Here is a 20,746-nt window from a genome sequence, read left to right as displayed (position 1 = left end):
GGCATTCGCCATTGCAGGTCAGCTTCGATTTAAAGATCTGACTTGAGGGAAGATCTTGAAAAACAAACACTTGTGGGAGAGCTAAGCTTTCTATATTTGCAGAACAGGGTTAGGATTGGTATTATTTGTGGCTGCCACAAACGAGAGGAAGAGCAGACATTTTCAAATGACGGTCTCTGAAATATTCATTATGTCCAGTCCTCAGGGGTACCTGCAAGGATTCTTTTAAGTTATTGTGACCAAAAGGCAAGGTGGATTTCCTTACTTTGTGTCAATATATCACAAAGCAAATCCTATGTTCTAGCATCTAATTTCCAAACCACTGCATTTTTTCAATACATATAATATGTATCATCTAGGTGCTGATAATTATGATGAAAATAAGTTTTTACAAGAAAGAGTGGGGTTCATGAGGGTTGTACCCTAGTAATGAGGGCCAATTGTCCTACTGGAGAGTAGCATCAGGTTCTCTTGGCATATCTAAATTGCCACCATAAATCCCAAACTCAATATATTTAACTTAAAATTGGTAACGGCAGGTTAGTTCTGTTGACACTTTACTGGAGATCCCAGGCCTTATAAATACAAATGTTATGTACAGCTTTCATACAATACACATTTGTTAAGCATCCACCCCGTGGGTTTGAATATATCAGTGCTGGAAAATTCAGCCTCTCTGAACATAACATATATAAAGAAAGAAATACAGACACACGCACTATGACCATGGATGGAAGGGCTCCCCTGTGCCAGGCACTAGGGTCTGCTCTGCACCTTACAAACACAGCTCTGATCCTCAAAATGACCTCGCAAAGATGTTAGAGAAAAGGAAGCCGAAGCTCAGAGAGTGAGTTACAGCCCCATGGCCACAGAACTAAGTGACAATGACTGTGGGAAAGGAAAATACAGTTTCACCCCAGGGCTCTCAGGTATATGATGAATACCTGTTTTTTTTTTTGTTTTGTTTTGTTTGTTTGTTTGCTTTTCGGCTTGTATGACTTGGACTAAGCTGCACATTTACTTTGAAAGACTCGGTCTATTTGTGTATAAATGATAGGATGTTTACTCTTCTAGATGAAAGTAAAGGGTAAATCTGTACTACCACAAAATGGGGGAATGATTTGTCTGCAACATGCACAGAAAATAAATGTCTCCTAGGCAAGAGTCAAATAGTTCTGTGAATGGATGAGGCAGGGCCTGCTGCCTAGCGGTATTTTCCTTTGAAATGCTGGCACAGGGGAACTTCAGAGGGAGACGGGCTGAGCGTGGGAGCTCGGTGAGGGGGTGGCCGAAATGCAGTGTGCGTGTGCCCCGCTCCTACCTTCTGATTGGTTTTCATGGTCTCCTCGGTGTGGTAGAGAAGGAGCTTTTCCCCGGAAGAAGTCAGGTTCACGTACACCTGGAGGCAGGGGTACTGAGAGAGTTTCCAGCAGTCCGGACCACAGCTGAAGGAGCAGTTAAAGGTCTCTGTGATGGACGCATTCACCAAGGTGCACTGAGACTCCTCGGTCCACACGCTACAAGACAGGGGAGAGGAAACACAGGCCCAGATGCTAAGGACGAGGAAGGCGTCATCAGAGGGGATCATCTGAGGCTCCTTGAGCTGGAGAACCTTCCCCAAATCGACCTTACAATCTGTCTGTTAGAGTGAATGCCTTTGAATAGAGAAGCTTTAGGCAAACTGCAACAGACACATGGATAAGCTTTGACTGGCACCTGAAAACTTTCCAGTGACTTCTGTCAGACATACTATAAGATCCAATGCTTGATTTAAGTTCGGTTGTTACTTCCTTCTCAAATTCGCTGGTAAGCACAAGGCATCTTTTACGTCACAACCTGTATCCCCCTTGGCGTCTTACGTTGTAAGCGGCTCCCTGCCACACTCCAGGCCTCGTGTGCAATGTTTGGCCAGTTTGCAGGCAGCGAAGGTGTAAGGGAGAAGGGGAGGGAAGACGGCAAAGGGGCGGAGGGGCTTGACGTCTAACTCGATAGACAGAAGGACTGATATATTTCTTTATGGTCTTTCTAATAAGGGGGAAAAGATAATTCCACCCTTTTGTTGTACCAAAAGCAATCACTTGTGGCGTCTGTCTTCACCCTAACTGCTGCTTTATATACATTTCTAAAACTTTGTAAGTTGGGTATATATATATTTTTTTAAAAGGTGAGGGTCAGAGAAATCAGGAAACTTGCAAGGGCACACAGCTAGTCAGTGATGGAAACAGCGATTCTACCCACTCCTGTATTTCTCTAAGGCCCAGGCTCATTCCATGGTTCTCTGTTGCCTCCCTTTGAACACAGTGGCAAAGAGGCCCTTCTATGGAGATAATGGGTTCATGTCAGTGCCCTGGGAACTGCTATTAGAAGGATTAGAGAAGAAAAAAAGCAAACTTCCAGCTGCCCATTGGTTAGTTTTTCATTCCAAAATACTTATAATTTTATGATCAAGGATAATATTTGTGATTAAGAAGTGACACACTAGCAATCAAAGTGTTACTTCTGGGTCTAAGCTGATTACCATAATGATCAGGAAACAGCACATTTTCTTTGCAGATTAATACCTCCTCCTTTTGCTGGACATGTGTTGACTTCCTTTTTCATGTCCAGCTTCATGCCAGAGGCAGAATACCAGCCCTTACCCCCTCTGGTGTGGCAAATTGCATTTTCCTAGGGCATGGGTGGTCAGATTTTGCTTATACAGAGGGGAAAAGAGTCTTAGATGGTTCTAAGCAGATGTGACGATCTGAAAGCGATTCTGGAATCAGTGAACACTCAGGCCTGAGGCATCAGCGCTTTCATTGAGAAGGAGCACAGCTGAAGGCATTGGAGACACAGAGTGGAGCAGCCACAAATGGGAAAGATGATGCCTTAATTTTAGCAAATTACTGTATTTCTGCTCGATTTTGCTTCTAAAATGAAAGTATTAATTTAGGTGGGGAAATGAATGCCACAAAATGGTTTGATTCTCTTTCAGATCGAAATCTCAAATTTTCATGTGAAAGGGCCTCGTTTCTTTAAGCTGAACTACTGTGAGACTTTCCCCATTAGTTACAGCAATGCCAGGCTCCCCTGTGCTCAAAGTGTCCAATTTATGGACAACAGTTAGCTGGAGAGGCTGTGGGGATTTATCATGCAGCTTACTCAGTGGGAAATACACTTGCTGTTTCAGTATTTAATTGCCTCCCTATCTATTCAGTAAACCCAGGGCAAATTTTAAAACGAAAAGGGTCCAAACTCTGTTATTGTTAAAAGTTGATTCTTAGCAGTGTTTCTCAGCCTTGATAGCACATTAGGATCACTACGGGGAACTTTGAAAGATGCTGGTCACTGGGTCCCACTACAGACCATTCAATCTGACCTTCTGGGGGTGATGGTGGGGGTGGGGCTGGGCATCAGTATTTTTTTAAGTTTCTCAGGAAGTACAAATGTGCAGCTGAGAACCACTGATGTGTGGGGTGACGAAGAGGGGCGTGGGCTAGAAAAGGAACGATGGTGGAAAACAAAGGTGTGGAGAGGCAAGAATAGGGACTCTGGAAGGAGTGGGGTGTGGGTTTGAATCTTACCTCTGCCTATGCTACCGTTGTGTGGCATCAGACAAATTGTAACCATCTTGAGGCTCAGTTTGGCCGTTTTTATAGTGAGTATACTCATGTTGAACTTCTCTTATAAGGTATTTGTGAGCCTGAAGCAAGTCATGTCTGGGAAGGCCCTGCACGTAGTAGGCAGCCTATACACAGAACTATTTTTATCCTTGTTATTTGATAAGATTATTAAAAATAATATGCGCCAGGCATTGCTCAAAGTTCTTATTGGGAAAGAAGGAGAAAGAGAAGACCAATGACCGTGTCCCAACCACCCAATAGCATTACCTCTGCATGTACGAGCGCAGGAGCGTGATTCCCAGCAGAAAGTACATCATGATGGAGCAGACCATCATGGCCAGTCCCAGGAGAATGGCCCGGTCCTCTCCTGCTTTCAGTGCTGTGACAGTTTTCCTTTTGTCCAGGAGGTCGTGGTCCCTGATTTTTTGGTAAATATTTCTGAGGTTGAAAATAATACAGTCTTACATGAAGTTCACAGGTAATCAGCACACCCCTGAAGAGCAGGTAAGCCTCTGCCCATCGCTTCCTAGGGTAGAAGGATCTAGAGGAGCCCTCCAACCCTACCTGAATGCAATCAGATCCGAGCATGTGACTGACAGTTGCCTCCCAACACACACGTGTACATACCAAACTTGAGCAGAAACAAGTCACCCTTCCTTACTTGGGGCCCATGTCTAATTGGAAATACTTTTTCCTTCTCTTAAATCTGAAGAAAGAAAGCACTCCCTTCAACTCTTAAAATACTGCTTTGGATTTGCCATTTAACCTGCAGCTGATTATCATTGATCTTTTTATACTCTCTGAATACCTAATGGAGCATTAATTCAAATAAATGGCAGTAGACATCAGAAATCTATCAACTTAATACCTTATTTCCCTTCAGTAGTAATAGACAGAAGTTATTTTGGTTAACATTTTTCTCATGCTTAGGGTTGCTTAGGGCTCTGTTGACTTGAGATTTGTAAGCAATGTGAAAATAAGAAGTTGTGACCCGGTCTTTTTTCTTATAGGTATAAACACTTGAGTGAGTTTCAAAAAATATCAGTCAGGACTAGGCTCTATAACCTTGAATAGTTTTATTAGTATTTTTGTTTTTTTTTTAATTTAGAGCAGAAACATAGGGTAAGAAAGAACATGAGATTGGACCAAAGTGACTCCTGAGTTCAAAACCTGATTTCCCCAATAGCATTACCTCTGCATGAACGAGCGCAGGAGCGTGATTCCCAGCAGAAAGTCCATCATGATGGAGCAGACCATTACTACCTATGTGATCAATGCAAATTCCTCAGTCTTTCTGATTCCATTCTTTGCAAAGTGGGAATAATGTGTAACTGAATTGTAATAGTTAAATGAGATGACGTAGGAAAATTATCCAGGAAAATGATTGACATGAAGCATTTAACAAGTGTTTGCATTGGAAAATGGGGTGGGGAGCTACAGCTCCATGACAGGAATATCAAAATATCCTAATATTGCTACACTCTTCCAAAGAATTTCTAAAGGACAGAATGGCAGGGAAATAAATAATGTAGAAAGCTTATGAGTGGAAGGCTTGATCCGAAACAAGATCTAGAGGAGAAGACAGAAAAGAAGTTGCTGGGGAGCTGGATGCTTGGGGAGATAAATGAGAAGTGTGGGATTTGGTAAAACAGATGACCAGGGAAGGAGCAGCTCAGGCTCCTTTAGTTTCTATTTTGAGAAGGGAGCTTTGGATTGCAGGGGTCCAGGAGTAGGGGAGTTGCTGGCCTTATTTAGGGCCTGGGAACAGAGAGAAAGATAAATAGAAAGCTGAAATGGAGGAAGAAACTCTTATGCCCTTTTTTTAGCTTTAGGCAAGAAGCCAATATACACAAGAATAACTTCAGATTTTCCTTTAAATTTTCTATCACTAGTCATTCTTCTTGCTTGGAAAAGAAACCAGAGTAAAGTAAAGAACGGAACTTTGCAGGGGAGGGGAGAGATGCCTGTTGTTTGTACAATTGTGGGTATATTCAGGGCTTCTCTTTAGCTTTGTGCTCCAGCATGGCCTTACTGATGTTTATGGTTTCCATGCCATCCTGGTCGGCTAGTTCCTTCTGGGCTGGTTGTTAGATATTTTGAAGTGTGAGAACATGTATGGACTTAATATATTTCCAGAAGTCTTTAGGGTATTTATTAATCCAGTTATTAGAGTGTAAAATTAACCAATTAGCTTATTATTATTTAAAGTTCTCTTCATGAGGTAGTTTATACAAACCTTCTGTTTCCTTGAAGAGTGGGCCCATTGTAGTAGGAGAATCATAGCTAAATAGAAGCCATATTTCTGTGGTCATGTTCTTCCTAGCTCCCCCCCTTCTCACTCCCTGCTCCTCATTATCCTCAATGCCAGAGGTCCTGAGAGTCCATATCTTCCATTATTCTCCAGCTCCCAAGCCCAATTCCTCCAGACCAGCTGCTCTGCTCTGCTTTTGACTTCCATAGACTGGCAGTCACCCGTCCCCTAAGTTTTTCTATTTGTTTCCCGACATTTCCTTTGGAAAACATAAGATTCATATCAAAGTTCTTTAAACTTGACTCCTTATTAACTTGAATTTAAAAAATCTGTGCCCATTAGCTGCTAAAGCCAGCAGTAGGCAGGGAGAGATGGGCTCAGTTTCTGAGTGACTTCAAAGAGCTGTTGTAATGTGATGCTACTAAGCTATTATTTATCAAAATGTATTTAATTCTGATGGCTGCCTCGAGATTCGCATTTCCTGCAGATGGAAGCCAGCAAAGGAAAGCAGCAGTCTCGCAGTTCCAGGGGATTAGGCTGTCACTCCACATCACTCATGTCAGACCATACCCATGAAAGATGCAGTGTAATCAGTCAGTTATGTCACCAGGACAAGAAGCATATAAAAATGATTCAAATGAGCAATTTAAAAGCAACTCACAATTTAGAAATGTTTAACAAATGTTGTTCATATGCTCTGAAATTTGTAGAGAAGAAGGAAAATGATTGGTTTCCGCACAGGCCAAAAGGTATGTAGGAAATCGGGATATTACTCAGCAAAAAGAAAGTGGATGAGTGGGGCCGTATCCACCAAAATCATCAATAAATTATTGTTGAATTCATGGATAAATTAAGGAATGAATGATTTGGGAGAACAAAGAGCTCAGTTTAAGTCCACAAACTTATCTTGAGTGCTGATAGCCTCTAGTTACTGGGGATATGGCCCCTGCCCAAGACAGGCATGAAAATAAATATCAACATAGGGTAGTGAATTCAATGATGGAGCGATTCACAGAGTGAGTACAAAAGAGGAGTAATTTTCCTTTAGCCTGAGAGAGCAGGAGAGGAAGCAATGAGGCATTAAGGTTAGGGAAGGCTTCCTGGAGGTAATACCTTAAGCAGAATCTTCAAGATTGAATCAGAGTTATCCAAATGAGACGGGACTCAAGGGTATTTCAGACAGAAGGAATCACATGAACAAAGGGATGAAGATTTACAACTGTATGGTGACTGCCAGAAACTACAAACATTTTCATATTACTGGGATGAGTGTGGGGCCGGGGAAATGAGGTAGATGAGTTTGGAAAGGTGGTAGGTCATGAAGGGTTTCGTAAGTCATTCTAGAGCTTGGCCTTTATCCTGTAGTTAACGGGAAGCTGTCAAGAGTGACATAATCAGAACTGAGTTTCAGAATGATCACTCTGGCTGCAGTGTGGAGATTAGATTAGAAATGGAGCAAGACCAATCGGAAAGAATTAGGAAATTGTGACTGTAGTGTTGGCGGGGGATGATGCGGCCTGGATGTAGGATGGAGGTAGGATAGATGGAGAGAAAGGGATGTATGGAGAAACACATGGAGATAAAACTGCAGGGTTTGGTGATTAATAGAATGTAGAGGATGACGAGGAAGTCAGAAAGATGTAGTTCTGACTTATGCCCAAGTACTTGGTTTGGATCCCTGGGGAAATGGTAGAAAGTGTTAAAACCGGGATTCTTACGTCCTTACGCTTCAGGGTTTCCAAGAAGGGACTTTGCTGCTCTGGCCAAGAAGGGAGAGGCCAATGGTGCCTTTATAGATTCTCCCCTTCACAAGCATAGTGTCCTGAGCTCAGGTGGAGGAGTGACTAATTTGATTGGCCAGATGGGTTAGAGCCAGTCAAGGGGCCAGGTCTATCTTCTGGGTGAGTTTGCGTGTCATCGTTCATGTATGGCACAATTAAAAAAAAAATCCTTTTGGACTTGTCTTTGTTCAGGCCTGGTATGTCTTGGCCTTCCTTTCTCCAGGCAGTAAGCCCCAGTGGGGAAAGCATATTCACAGCCTGAGACTATGTGGTTCTTTAGGTGAGCCCTGCCACGCCAAGCCATCTTCCGTGCTGTGTTTCGGGCTTCATACTAGGAAAGCGTGTACTTTGGGAGTTACTGGGCCACTACTAACACAGGTGGTGTTTCATCTCCCTTTAGTCCTTTGCATTTATTCTCTATGAATCTACCTGAAAGGGGGCAGGGAGAGACATAAGGGAATGAAGGCCAGTACGGTTCAATGAAGTAGAGGTCTCAGGAGAAAAAGTATGGGGCATGGCTATAAATTCAGTTTTGAACATGAAGGAGGTCCAACAGTAGGTATAGAGCATGAATTTGGATTTATAAGCTTGATGCAGATCCAGCCTTGGTATGTTCCAGAAAAGCAGTAGGTTTAAGCTCTGTTGAGGCCGTCTTGGCTTCATGGTGAACTATGAATCGATATGATGACATAAGTCAACATTTATAGATGGTGACAGCAACAAATAGTAGATATGTACAGTCTTTATTACATAGACAGGGAGTATTCTGTCCAAATCCTTTTGGTGAATGGGAGTTATTAATGTACAAGCCAAATCCAAGTACAGCAAAAGTCTGATAATAGATCGACAAGGCAAATCCAAGTATAACAAAAGATCTTGCATAGAAAAGGATTTTCTATTGTCCAATAAAGCTTTTTTTCCCAAGCAATAGTCAGCACAATACAATTTTTTTTCGAACTCCGTATTTGGATAGCTTCTTAAAGTTTGATATTAGGACTCAGCCTGCAGTTCATAAACAAATTATTTATGAGATTATGTGATAACAAACACGGCTATAAAGAGTAAAGTGTGTAAGATTTTTCTCCTTTGTCTTCCCTATTTAAATTCAGATTCCCCTGGTAGTTAGCCTGCTGGGAAATAAACTACTCATGTTAAGGCAGGGTAAAGGTTATTTATTAATTCATTTGTTTATTTGTCAATATTTTAAAATCCTCATAAGATGAAACACATGGTGCTGAGTTCTGGGGATACAAAATGAGTAAGACTCATGAGGGGGCTGGGTGGGAGACCAATGAAACCGATCTCAGAGTAGAAAGGGAAGCAAGTCAATGTGCTGGGACCATTGGCCAAAGGATCAGTTACTGAATAGCTAATTCACCAAGAGCCAATTTGCTGAAGGATCAGTTTGCTAAATGAAGAGTTTGCCTACTTTATTACATTTACACGAACAAAGACTCATTTTAAGGACTATTGTCTTAAGTATAGTAAATGAATATGAATACCTTTTTGTTACGGATATTGTTAAGAACACATTCAATCAAAAAGTACATTTTTCTTATGAATATATTCTTTTTAGCAGCATTGTAAGATCTATTTGACTTTTTTTCAAAGCTAAGCTTCCTAGGGAGACTGAGTCTCTCTATAAATACATTCTTATGAATACATTCATAGATATCTTTCTTGACTATGTGAATATATTCTTCTAATAGATATAACAAAAATTTAGTGTTTCATTTGTGAGAATCTCAGTTTATACTGATTATTTTTCAAAACTTTTTTAGAGTCATTTGCTGTTTTCCTAACATTTTAGCATCACTGAGATTCTTACGGCAAATTTCATACTGACTACTTTGATAGATTTGTCAGCTTTACCAATTAACCAAAATTTGTTTCTTTTAACTATTCATAAGGTATGGTAATTAATCTGGGACAGGAATTTTAACAGCTATTGAAGATTCTGTAACGTTTCATTTGAAAAGTTGTTTTTTTTTCTTCCTTATAACATCATCTTACAAAATGTTTAATTTGTTTCTGCTCTGGTTCCTGCTATTGCAACCGGAAGGATCTGGGTAAAAATGGTGGGACCCTTTGCTGGGGGAAGGTTGAAGAAGTTGAACTGTGCGTAATGTGCAGTTTGGCAACCTGCTAACCCATAGAACTCTGTGGGGTTGCAATAATCATATTGAGTTTCTGGCACATAGCTAAATTTGAGAAATTCATTGAAATAATTGACCTTCTTCTTCTCCTCCTCCACTCCTCCTCTCCTTCTCCTCCTCCGCTCCTCCTCCTCCTCCTTCTTCTTCTTCCCCTTCTTCTCCTCCTCCTCCTCCTCTTCCTCCTCCTCCTCCTTCTTCTTCTTCTTTATAATGTCTTCAGGCAAATTGGCTATCACTGTGTTGAGTATCCCCTGAACTGGGCATTCAGCAAATTGGTGGTAGTGAACTGTCCCAGGGCTATGCTTTACAAGCATGAAGGTGGCACAGAAGTGTGCCAGTGAAGGCCATAACCTGATTTCAGCAGCAATGATTAAGGGTCCTGTAACAGACTGAAGTGAGTTTTTGATAAGCAAACAATTGAGAAAGAGAAGAGTATCCAGGCAGAATGTGAGAGATTAGGAGTAGTTGAGTATGGTTGGATTCTAGGATCCTGTGGGTGGGGATGGCAGGCAGCAAGCTGGTTAGATATGCGGGGGCCAGAGATAAAGAATCTTGTGAGTCTTCTGAAGTTAGAAGAACCATTGAAAGAATTTAAGGAACGAAATAATATAATTACATTTGTATTTTAGAAAGATCACTCATGTTAGTGTTGCTGGTTGTTTAAAAAATTTTAGAGGCTGATTCTGAAACTCTCCCTGTGTTTCAGGTGTTCGATAAAGAGGAGTGGAAAAAAAGCAGTGACAGAGGAGGTGACAATTTAGATCTAAGCATCATTTGTGTCCAGAATCAGTAACACTGTGGGGTTTTAATGAGACTTTCTCATCAGAGAAACAAAAGACAGCGAGTGCTAGAACACAGAGACGGCAGGAAGATAAGTCCAGAGCTATGAGAGAGGTGAGAGGAGACAGGTGGGAAGGAGAAGTAGGTATGATATGAATAAAAGTAAAGAATTCTGTGTATCTTTAGTTACTTGGAGGAGATCCTTCAGAAACTCACACATAATACTTAGCATACTGAATATTTATATTTATGTCATTTTGGCCTAACGAATACTGAGCTGCTGAAGAGTTAGAGCCAGACCACATTCATCTCTGTGGGCTCGGTCTCTTGCATTTATTAGGGTCACAAAACATGTTCCTTTGATGTGGCCTGGAAATGGCTACAATATGCTTAGGTTGTGAGGTACCAGCGTAAGGAGGCTAAATGGCCAACTGAAGCTGAAAAAATCAGAGACCATGGCTAGAATAGGCTCTTGGCTTTTTTTTCCTAACAGTGCCCATTGGACTCTACCACCAACAAATTTAGTATTCTTTCCAGAAAAACTTCAAGCTTTCCAGGGACTGTGAGCTCTGATTTCCAGACTTCAAGGAAAAGAGTCATTTGTTAGATCCTATGGGAGTGAATCTGGGGGACAATGGATTGCAGAGTGTCCGCTGAGCTGAGTTGCTCTATGTTTCTGCTCGAGGAACAATAACCCATTATCTCACATGGCAGAGCTGGGAGTGGCATCAATTAAAACAACCATTGTTCTGCCTTTTGTCCAACAAAGCCTTCCATGGTTTTGAGATATGCTTCTTCATATGTATATCCTTTTCTATGAGTTCCAGATTTCATGTTTTTTTGTACCTTGAGCTAGGAGGTGTATTTCTATGCAGTCCATTTTGATTAATCTAATTATTATTGTTTCCAATCTTTCAAACTACACATTCCATTGGGTGAAATGTGTTTTGAGTTTGGGAACGAATGGCAGGCACATTTAATATAGTTATTAATATGACAGGTTTTGTCCATAAACCTAATGTTATTGTGAACTTATTAATCCACAGGACTTCCCAGGAAGTCTTGTAAGATTATTTTATGAATAAAAGACAAAAGATGAGAGCAAAATTATGGAAACAAAAGTAGGAGTTATTTCTTTTTAGTCCTGCCTTTAACTTACCAGATGACACAATTTCCCAATGATATCTTAATTTTTAATTCTTATTCATTTTTTACCTGATCTACTAGCATATTGGAATGAATAAAATGTCTTTAGTGAAAAATATAGAAGGAAAGAGAAAATTGTGTGAATCCTTTAGATAAGTCAGGGTATCCTTATAACCTAAAGCACTTTTGAGAAGCATTACCTTTATACTGACCACATTATTTGGCTCTAGGGCAATAATGTTATAAAAATAAGTAACAAAAAAATAACTAGAATGGCTCTATATATGGAAATAAAAATCAAGTTCCAAAGAACTCATGGGTCATAGAATAAAACATGATAAATTAGGATCTATTTAGGACTAAATGATAATAAAAACACTGTAGAGTGACTAATGGGATGTGACTAAAGCAATACTTGGTTAGAAATGTATAATATTATATGCTTGTATTAGATAATAAAGGGGCCTGAAAATTAATATGCTAGGCATCTAACTTAGGGAGTTATGAAAAGATTAAGAGAATGTATTAAAAGAAAATGTAAGAGGGAAATAGTAAATAATAGAAGATAAATTATATTAAAGGATCAATGAATACAAAATTAATTTTTTGAAAAGACTAATGAAATAGACAAATCTCTGACAAGACTGATGAAGAATAAAATAGAGAAGGACCAAATAAATGTTAAGAATTAAAAAAACCGGGGCGCCTGGGTGGCACAGCGGTTAAGCGTCTGCCTTCGGCTCAGGGCGTGATCCCGGCGTTCTGGGATCGAGTCCCACATCAGGCTCCTCCGCTGGGAGCCTGCTTCTTCCTCTCCCACTCCCCCTGCTTGTGTTCCCTTTCTCGCTGGCTGTCTCTATCTCTGTCGAATAAATAAATAAAATCTTTAAAAAAAAAAAAAAGAATTAAAAAAAACCATAAATACATACAGCATGGATTAGAAAGATAATAGAGGATATTTAAAGCAACTTTATAGCAAGACATTTGAAAACCCTGATATACATAATTTATTGAAATCTACAGCAAATTCTTACAAATATATAACTTACTGAAAAAGATTCAGAAATAAGTAGAAAATTTAAACAGTTCTAAATTACTAAAAAATAGAATCATAAATTTAAAAAATCCTCATAATGGAAATACCAGGCTCTGATATTTTATAGGTGAGTTCTACCTATATTATACAAATCATTCTGGAGTATAGAAAAAGATGGAATGTTATCCAACCTATTTATGAGATTAGCAAATTTTGATGCCAAAAGTAAATCAGATAACATAAAAAGGAGAATTATGGACCAATTTCATTCATAGACGTAAATGCAAAAATTTTAAAAACAAGTTGGCTTACTAAATCTAGCAATACATAAAAGTGAAAACACATCATGATCCATTTGGGGCTATCCCAGGAATATAATGTTGGTCATTATTTGAGTGTCTATTAATGTTACATAATATATAAACATATTAAAGTGTTACCATCATATGAAGAGAAACATTTCTGATAATACTTAACACCAATTTATGATGAAAGCTCTTACTGAATTAGAAATTGATAGGAACATCCTTAATGTGATGAATAGTATAGAGGAAATATCTATAGTAAACCTGATGCTTAATGGTGAAGTGTTTAAAGATTCTCTTTATAAGCAGGAACAAAGCAAAGATGTTCACTATTATCTGTTTTATTTAATATATGGCATAGTATAATATAGCAAGAAAAATAAATAAATGGTTTATTTACTGATAAAAAAGTAGCAAAAATATGTTATTCACTCTTGATATGACTATGAAAAAAATACAAAAGAATCTATAGATAAATTGTTAAAATTAATTAGAAAATTAGCATAGTTGAAATAAAAGTTGATATACCATTTCCCTTTCCATCTGCCTGTAAAAGTAGAAAATACAATTTAAACATTAAAAAATCAGTACCTATGAGTACTTAGGAATAAATCTAATGAACTATGTGCAAGTTCTCTTTAGAGAAATTATAAAACTTTATTGGGAGACATTAGGGAAGACAAATCAATGTAGAGATTAATTATATTCAGAGAAAGACTTGATACATAAGGATGCAAATTTTCCATAAGCTGATTAATAGATTTCATAAAATTCCAGTAAAATTTCAAGAAATTCAGTAAAAATTTCGAGCAGGGTAGGTATGACTTGACAAGCTGGCTCTAAGATTTATATGGAAGTACAAACATCTAAGGATAGCGAACACACTCCTGAGTACAAAAGAACAGGTAGGTGACTTGTTCTGTCCGGTGTCAAAGTTATTACAATGTTAAAGTTTGTAAGCTCAAGTGTGGTGTCTGTCTGAGGTAGGCAAAGCTGACCAGTGACACGAAATAGAGATCCCAAAACGTATCCATGTGTATGTGGAAACCTAGTATATGACACATGTGTGCTTTTAGATCACGGGGGAAAGGATATCCTATTTAATAAAAGGTGCCGGGCCAATTGGTTACCTACAGAGAAAAAAAATTGGATGCCTACTTCACAAAACTCAAAAGCCAACTTCAGATGATTAAAGATCTACTTGTGAAAGGCAAACCTACAAAATGTTAAAGAGACTGTGAACTTGGAGTAGGAAGGGCTTTAAAAATGTTCAAAAAATTGCCAACTTAGAACACATTAAAATAAGAACATATGTTTATGAAAAGACATCACAAAAAAAGCGAAAGCAAGTATCAAACTGGGAGAAGCTATTTGTGCAGAATAAACAGACAAAGGGTTAATATAAATTTTTAGAAAGAATTCCTATAAATCAATAAGAAAAAGACAAAAAATCCAGTAGAAAAATTGACTACATATTTGAACAGGCACTTCACAGAAAAGAGCAAGGGAAATTGGCTAAGTCTTATTAGTAATCTGAGACATGGGAATTGAAAGCACAGTGCCTTCAGGATTAATGAAAATTAAAAATCTGAAAACCCTAGGCAAGGTTGAAGAGCGATGAGATCACATTAATGGCTGCTTTGGGAAACAATGGCATTACCTGGTAGAGTGGAAGCTGTGCGTACTTTTGAACCATATATTCCTAAATTAGGTACATGTCTTAAGAAATATTTGTGCAAAGTGTATGAGGAGATATGGACAAGAGGGATTCTAGCAGCACCGTTGGTACAAAAAGAACTAGAAATAATGCAAATGTCTATTAGCAACAGACTGGATGAATAAATGGTCATGGATTCATATAATAAGGTACTACACAGCAGGGAAAAGGAGTTAGAGTTACATCAGCACTGGTAGATCATAGAAACATAGAAACTTTTTTGGTGAAAAAAATCAGTTGCGGAATCTTCGTAAGCCATGATTCCATTTATATAAAGTCTCCAAACGTTCAGAAGTAAACAATATATTGCTTAAAGATTCAAATGTGATAAACTCATGAAGAAAAAGCAAAGGAATGATAAGCAGAAAATTCAGGAAGGTAGTTATCCCTGGATAGGGGCTGGGAAAGGGAGGAGGGTGCTATTAGGGAAGCATCCTCAAGGACTTAAAAAATTCTGATTGCTTTATTTTTTAACCTTAATGAAGGGTACTCAGATGCTTATTATATCATCATCCTTTGTGTGTTAACATGATAAGTATTCCTTTATATCAGTTCACTATTTAATAAAAACAATCCAAAGAATATTTGATAAAAGCTCAGCTGTAATGTCCTTAGCCGATAAACGCTCTCTTCTTTAAATTCTGAATTAGTTATTGTTGATGCTGTTTTATTTTGCCGCCTGCAATTCAGGGATTAAACTAAGCTCACCTAACAAAGAAGTTTGTTCAGAGATGAAAAAGTATTCCTTCTTGCTGCTTGCGTGTGGAATAGAGGATAAGGATAGAAATCGGTGTTTTGCATACAGCAGATGATCAGAACAAGAACTGCCTTTGAATTCAACGAATGAAAAAAATGCAAAATTGACTTCACCTTCCCTTGAGCCATAAGACATTTGGTTTCAGAATTTTTGGTGGACTTTTCCTTCCACTTGGTTGCTCTGCCTGTCTGTAAGCTATTTCCTGATGTTCCGTCTTTTGAGGAATCCCAGGGAAGCCAATATCCTGACAAGCTTGGCTGTGGTCTTGGGAAGCGGTGGTGTGGAGTGGAGCTGAGGCTTTTTGGCTGCCTGGCCCCTGGGACTGCTGTAGGAGCACAGCTGGAGAAGCCAGACACCCAGAGGCCAGGTTTGCAGCAAGAGAAACTGAAGGTGGAACAATCACCAGCAGTTCTGGGCAGTGCTGCCCGACCACCTAGTTAATTTATCTCCAAATAATTAACTTGAGGACCTTAATTATCTAGACTCATTATCAGCCATCATCACCTTCATTATCACCATGATTACTGCCACTAAGAGCATCTTAAGCAGACCAATAGACGCTATTCCAAATCACTTTTTTTTTTTTTTAAAGATTTTATTTATTTATGTGACAGAGAGACAGCCAGCGAGAGAGGGAACACAAGCAGGGGGAGTGGGAGAGGAAGAAGCAGGCTCGTAGCGGAGGAGCCTGATGTGGGACTCGATCCCGGCACGCCGGGATCACGCCCTGAGCCGAAGGCAGACGCTTTAACGACTGCACTACCCAGGCGCCCCCCAAATCACTTTTAAAATCTGAGTCCTATCCTACCAGAGTCTGTGAATCAGGCAGTGCAGACGAAGGTGTGGTCCAGGGCGAGGTACAGATGAATGAACCACCACACTGAGGATACTGGCTCAGTAGCAGATTCTATTGCTCTATTCACTGGCTGTTTTTCCATTTGTCTTTGACTTTCAAGGCTAAAACCACGCAGATTGATTTCACGGGCCTCGGCATTTCTACCCCATAAAGCAAGCTTGCTGAAAATTACTTCTTATAGTCAATATTTTAATTCTTTTAAATCTCATAGTTATTGAAATCATAATTTGAAAATAAAAAAATGAAAGTAGTAATTTAAGAGTTTCATATAATTTTAATGGTGTAGAATATAAAGCTAATTATTGGCTCCCTTTAACTCCTCAAACATTGCCAATATATCATATCCCCATGTTTGCTATCTTCTTTGATATTCAATTTTCAGCTGTAATTTAACACAATCTCTCCCCTGCAGGCTTGTCCCTTGACTGCTGCTCCAAGTATCTCATGTTTGAAAGAGCCTATGTAAGCTATGGGATGCAGGGGAGAGAATATGACCTTGAGTTCAAATTCTGATTCCATCACTGGCTAGTTGTTGGACCCTGGGAAGTTATTTAAAATCGCTGAGCCTCAGCTTCCCCATCTGTAAAATGGACACAATAATCTCTATCTTAAAAATTAAGAGAGCAGTTTATGTAAAACATATAGTATCCAGTAATTGCTTCTTAGGTATTAATCTTTTTGTAAAAACATCATATATGTGTATATATATTGAATAAGTTAATTAAGTATATATATATATATATATACACACACATATATATATTATGTATTAATTAACTTATTCAATAAGAATAAATATGGGTATTTATACCCATGGGTATTTATAATAAGTAATATTAATTAACTTATTCAATAAGAATAAATATGGGTGAAATAAATCACACTTCACCTGCTCTGATGAAGTCTTCAAAATCTCAGACAGGCTAGCCATTGGAAGTCACAATATTGCTGTAGGGCAACAAAATCTCTGCCATTTTTTCGCCATCCCTGTCAGTGGACTTTTTTCTTTTATTTAGGAAATGAGATTACATGCAAAATACGGAATTTTCAAATGACACACCAAGTGTTAGTCTTATAGTAAAGATCTTGCTGAAAAAGGATTCACTTGGCTTGAAAGCAAATGAAAAATAACTTGATTAAGCATTGAGAAAAAGCATGTGGAAATCTTGAGATGAACAAAGATAGGGAATTTTCAGTTGATCTTGTGTTGTGATGAGCACTGGGACTTTGTTCAAATGCTAGTTGCCTTCTGGGCAGCAATTTTACTTAAACATCATATCATTATTTTCCCCATAATTAAGATAGTATGACACATTACAAAGGACTTGGAAAATGGAGAAGGGAAAAACATGTTTTTCCTTCCAGGCTTTTTCCTATGTATATATATATTTTTTGTGGCTGCAATCATAGTTTGTATATAATTTTTCAACTTGATTTTTCAGTTACTATTATGTCAAAGCATTTTTAAGTGCTAAGTGATATATTACATTCCATGATTTATTTAACAGATTTTCTGTTATGAATACTAAGGTTGCTTCCAAGTTTTTTGCTGTAATATATAGTTGCTGTGAAGAACAATTTTGGTTTTAGAATTTTTCAACGGATTTTCTTTGTAGGATAATACAGACTTTCAAAGGAAAAATAAAAGTGCCAGTTCTCAAAACTGCATTCAAGTAAACCTCCCTCAGCTCCTTCCTTGTGTCCAGCACCATTTACCAAGCCTGGTTTCTATCAGATGCTGCAGACAGGTGAGCCTTGCTTAAGTTGCAGTAGATAAGCTGGTATAGATCGTGGTGTTTTAAACTTCACCAAACCCAAGTAATAGTGTAAGGCCAATGAGAAAAGAGAGAAGCAAAGAAAACAAATGGAGAGGAAATGAATATTTAAAAATGGTCGGAGAATTTTATGAATGGATTTATTCTCTAAGCCCAGGTGGGGGGGGGGGAGGTGCTGGACTGAGCTGTGTAATTGTCATTTTGTCTTTTATTAACATTGCTTTTGCCTTTCAATCTTTCTTCTCATTCCCCCATTCCTCCCTTACACCAAGCTATTCTTCTAAGGCCTTTAGGGCTCCATGGACTTGTCTATCCTCTTTTCATCCTCCCATAGTTTCTGCTTTCCTTCCCTGCCATATGTCTTTGAAATGCAATTTTCATCGTTTTGATTTCAGATACTTACTGTGCCGGGTACAGTGGTGGGTGCTGGAAATTCAGTGGACAGTAAACCACAAAGTCTGTGCTGGTCAAGATGACTGAATGCATAACTGAAAGCAGAGCGGGAGCTAGCCAAGTGATGAGTGGGTGGGGATGTGCGTGGGTGAAGGGCATTTCTGACAGGGAACAGCCTTTGCAAAACTGCATAGAGAGTGCAAGGGGGAAGGCCAAAGTGTCAGAAGGCCTACTCCCTTGGTATAGAGCCCACCACACATTAACACTCGTGAAACATAAAGCTCGGTTGCCTCATGCTTTCTACTGGCATGCTGCCTGGGTGGTCAGGTTAAATGATTCTGGAAAGCCCTCTGAGTCCCTGTGATGTACCTTTTCTCATCATGTCTGTAAGATGAAGAAGTCCGGCCACTGGTCCATATAAACATCTTAGAGGATGTTGGTCCAGGGGCTCCTTTCCTTACGGTGGAAGTCCTGGAGGAATTGCGGAAAGACCTAGAAGGGGAACACACTGAAGTTAAATCCATTACGTTAAGTTTGGGAGCTCTGTATCAACAGCAACCACTAACTTCAGTGACTGGCTCTCTTAAATAAGGCCAGATTTCTGGTGTTATAGAGCAGGGCTTCTCAACCCTGGCTACACTTTAAAATCAACTGGGAATCTTTTAAAAAGCATGGAAGCCCAGTCCCTTCCTCAGAAATGTGCATTCAATTTTTCAAAAGGTTCCTCGTTGTTTCTAACGCACTGCTAGGGTGGAAAGCCACCGCCGTAGGGAAACATGGCTTTCTGATTGATGTTACATTCTATTCCTCCCTCACAAGTCTAATTTTGGTACGGTTTCACACCCTGTAGTACACTGTATTTTTCCAAAATTTTGGTTCAGATTTAGATACTAAAATTCTATTTCTCCTTTCCTATTCAAACTGTTTTCCTTGATGCTGACAGATGTGACATATTGGTGACGAAACATCATCTTTTAAATATGCTCTGCTGTTGCCGAAACTGTGGGTTCATTCCGTGGCGGTTGAGTCTCTGAGGAAGTCACAGCAGCAGAAGCAGAAGCAGATACTCTCTGGCCCCCCGAAAGCTAGGTTTATAGGATCCAGAGTCAGGATGTTAGAGGAATGTTGTGTTCTCTTGGTTAGGATTTGGCTTCTGGGTTAAGTTTTTTCATCTCCAAGCATAGCACTAAAAGTAGTTAGCTATTATTACTTATTTTCTACATAGTAATCATTTTCTAGAGATTTAGAAACATGAAATATCATAGAAATCATAATCATATCTGAAAGTTAAAATAATATTGAGCCAATAGAACAAAGGAAAGAAGGAAAGTGATTTCTTCATGATGTACAATCACTGTGGCTTTCCTTTTGGTTGAACACCATATTAATGGGAGGCATGAGACTGGGAATATTAGCTATTATATGATATATTAGCTACTACATGTCAGGTACTTTGCATATATTATTTATGCATGTATCATGAGATGTATATACATATATTTATGTTGTGCTTATATTATGAGAACTGCAAGGTGGATGGTGCTATTATTTCCAGATTACAAATGATGCTTCCAGGAGATTGAAATATTTGCTCAGATTTAGAGAAAGTGAAGCCACGCTCCAAAACCAATGTCGGCCTGCCTCCAAGTCTCATGTTCTCTGTAGAAAGACATGTTATGGTCTTAGCCCAGTGATTCAGGAACTGTAATGTGCATATGAATTACCCTGGGGATCTTATAGCAATGCGGATTCTGATTCAATGGGGTCTGGGGTGGGGCCTGAGTTTCCACACTTCTTTCTTTTTTTTTTTTTTTAATAATAATTTTTTATTATGTTATGTTAGTCACCATACAGTACATCCTTAGTTTTTGATGTAGTGTTCCATGATTCATTATTTGCTTATAACACCCAGTGCACCATGCAATACCTGCCCTCCTTAATACCCATCACCGGCCTATCCCTGTCCCCACCCCCCCTTCCCTCTGAAGCCCTCAGTTTGTTTCCCAGAGTCCATAGTCTCTCACGGTTCATTCCCCCTTCTGTTTACCCTCCGTTCATTCTTCCCTTCCTTCTCATACTGATCTCCCTGCTATTTCTTATGTTCCATAAATGAGTGAAACCATATGATAATTGTTTTTCTCTGCTTGACTTATTTCACTTAGCTTAATCTCCTCCAGTCCTGTCCATGTTG

The 20,746-nt window shown here is 39.1% G+C and overlaps 1 protein-coding gene across 1 annotated transcript in view; it reads right to left on the bottom strand.

Annotated features, from left to right (window-relative positions):
* KCNMB2 (potassium calcium-activated channel subfamily M regulatory beta subunit 2) overlaps positions 1-20,746 on the bottom strand; it is a 231,842-nt gene that overhangs the window by 13,490 nt on the left and 197,606 nt on the right. Inside the window, exons 2-4 of the mRNA XM_026498387.4 lie at positions 18,925-19,047; positions 3,870-4,040; positions 1,322-1,517 (exon numbers count right to left, since the gene is read on the bottom strand). Of these exons, the coding sequence (XP_026354172.1) occupies positions 1,322-1,517; positions 3,870-4,040; positions 18,925-18,980 (423 nt within the window). The 5' untranslated portion in view covers positions 18,981-19,047. The remainder of the gene's footprint in view (positions 1-1,321; positions 1,518-3,869; positions 4,041-18,924; positions 19,048-20,746) is intronic.

Source organism: Ursus arctos, unplaced genomic scaffold (genome assembly GCF_023065955.2).
Source record: "Ursus arctos isolate Adak ecotype North America unplaced genomic scaffold, UrsArc2.0 scaffold_4, whole genome shotgun sequence".
In the NCBI taxonomy this organism is placed as follows: domain Eukaryota; kingdom Metazoa; phylum Chordata; class Mammalia; order Carnivora; family Ursidae; genus Ursus; species Ursus arctos.
The sequence above is the reverse complement of the archived record's forward strand: the minus strand, read 5'-3'. Positions and strand labels throughout refer to the sequence as shown.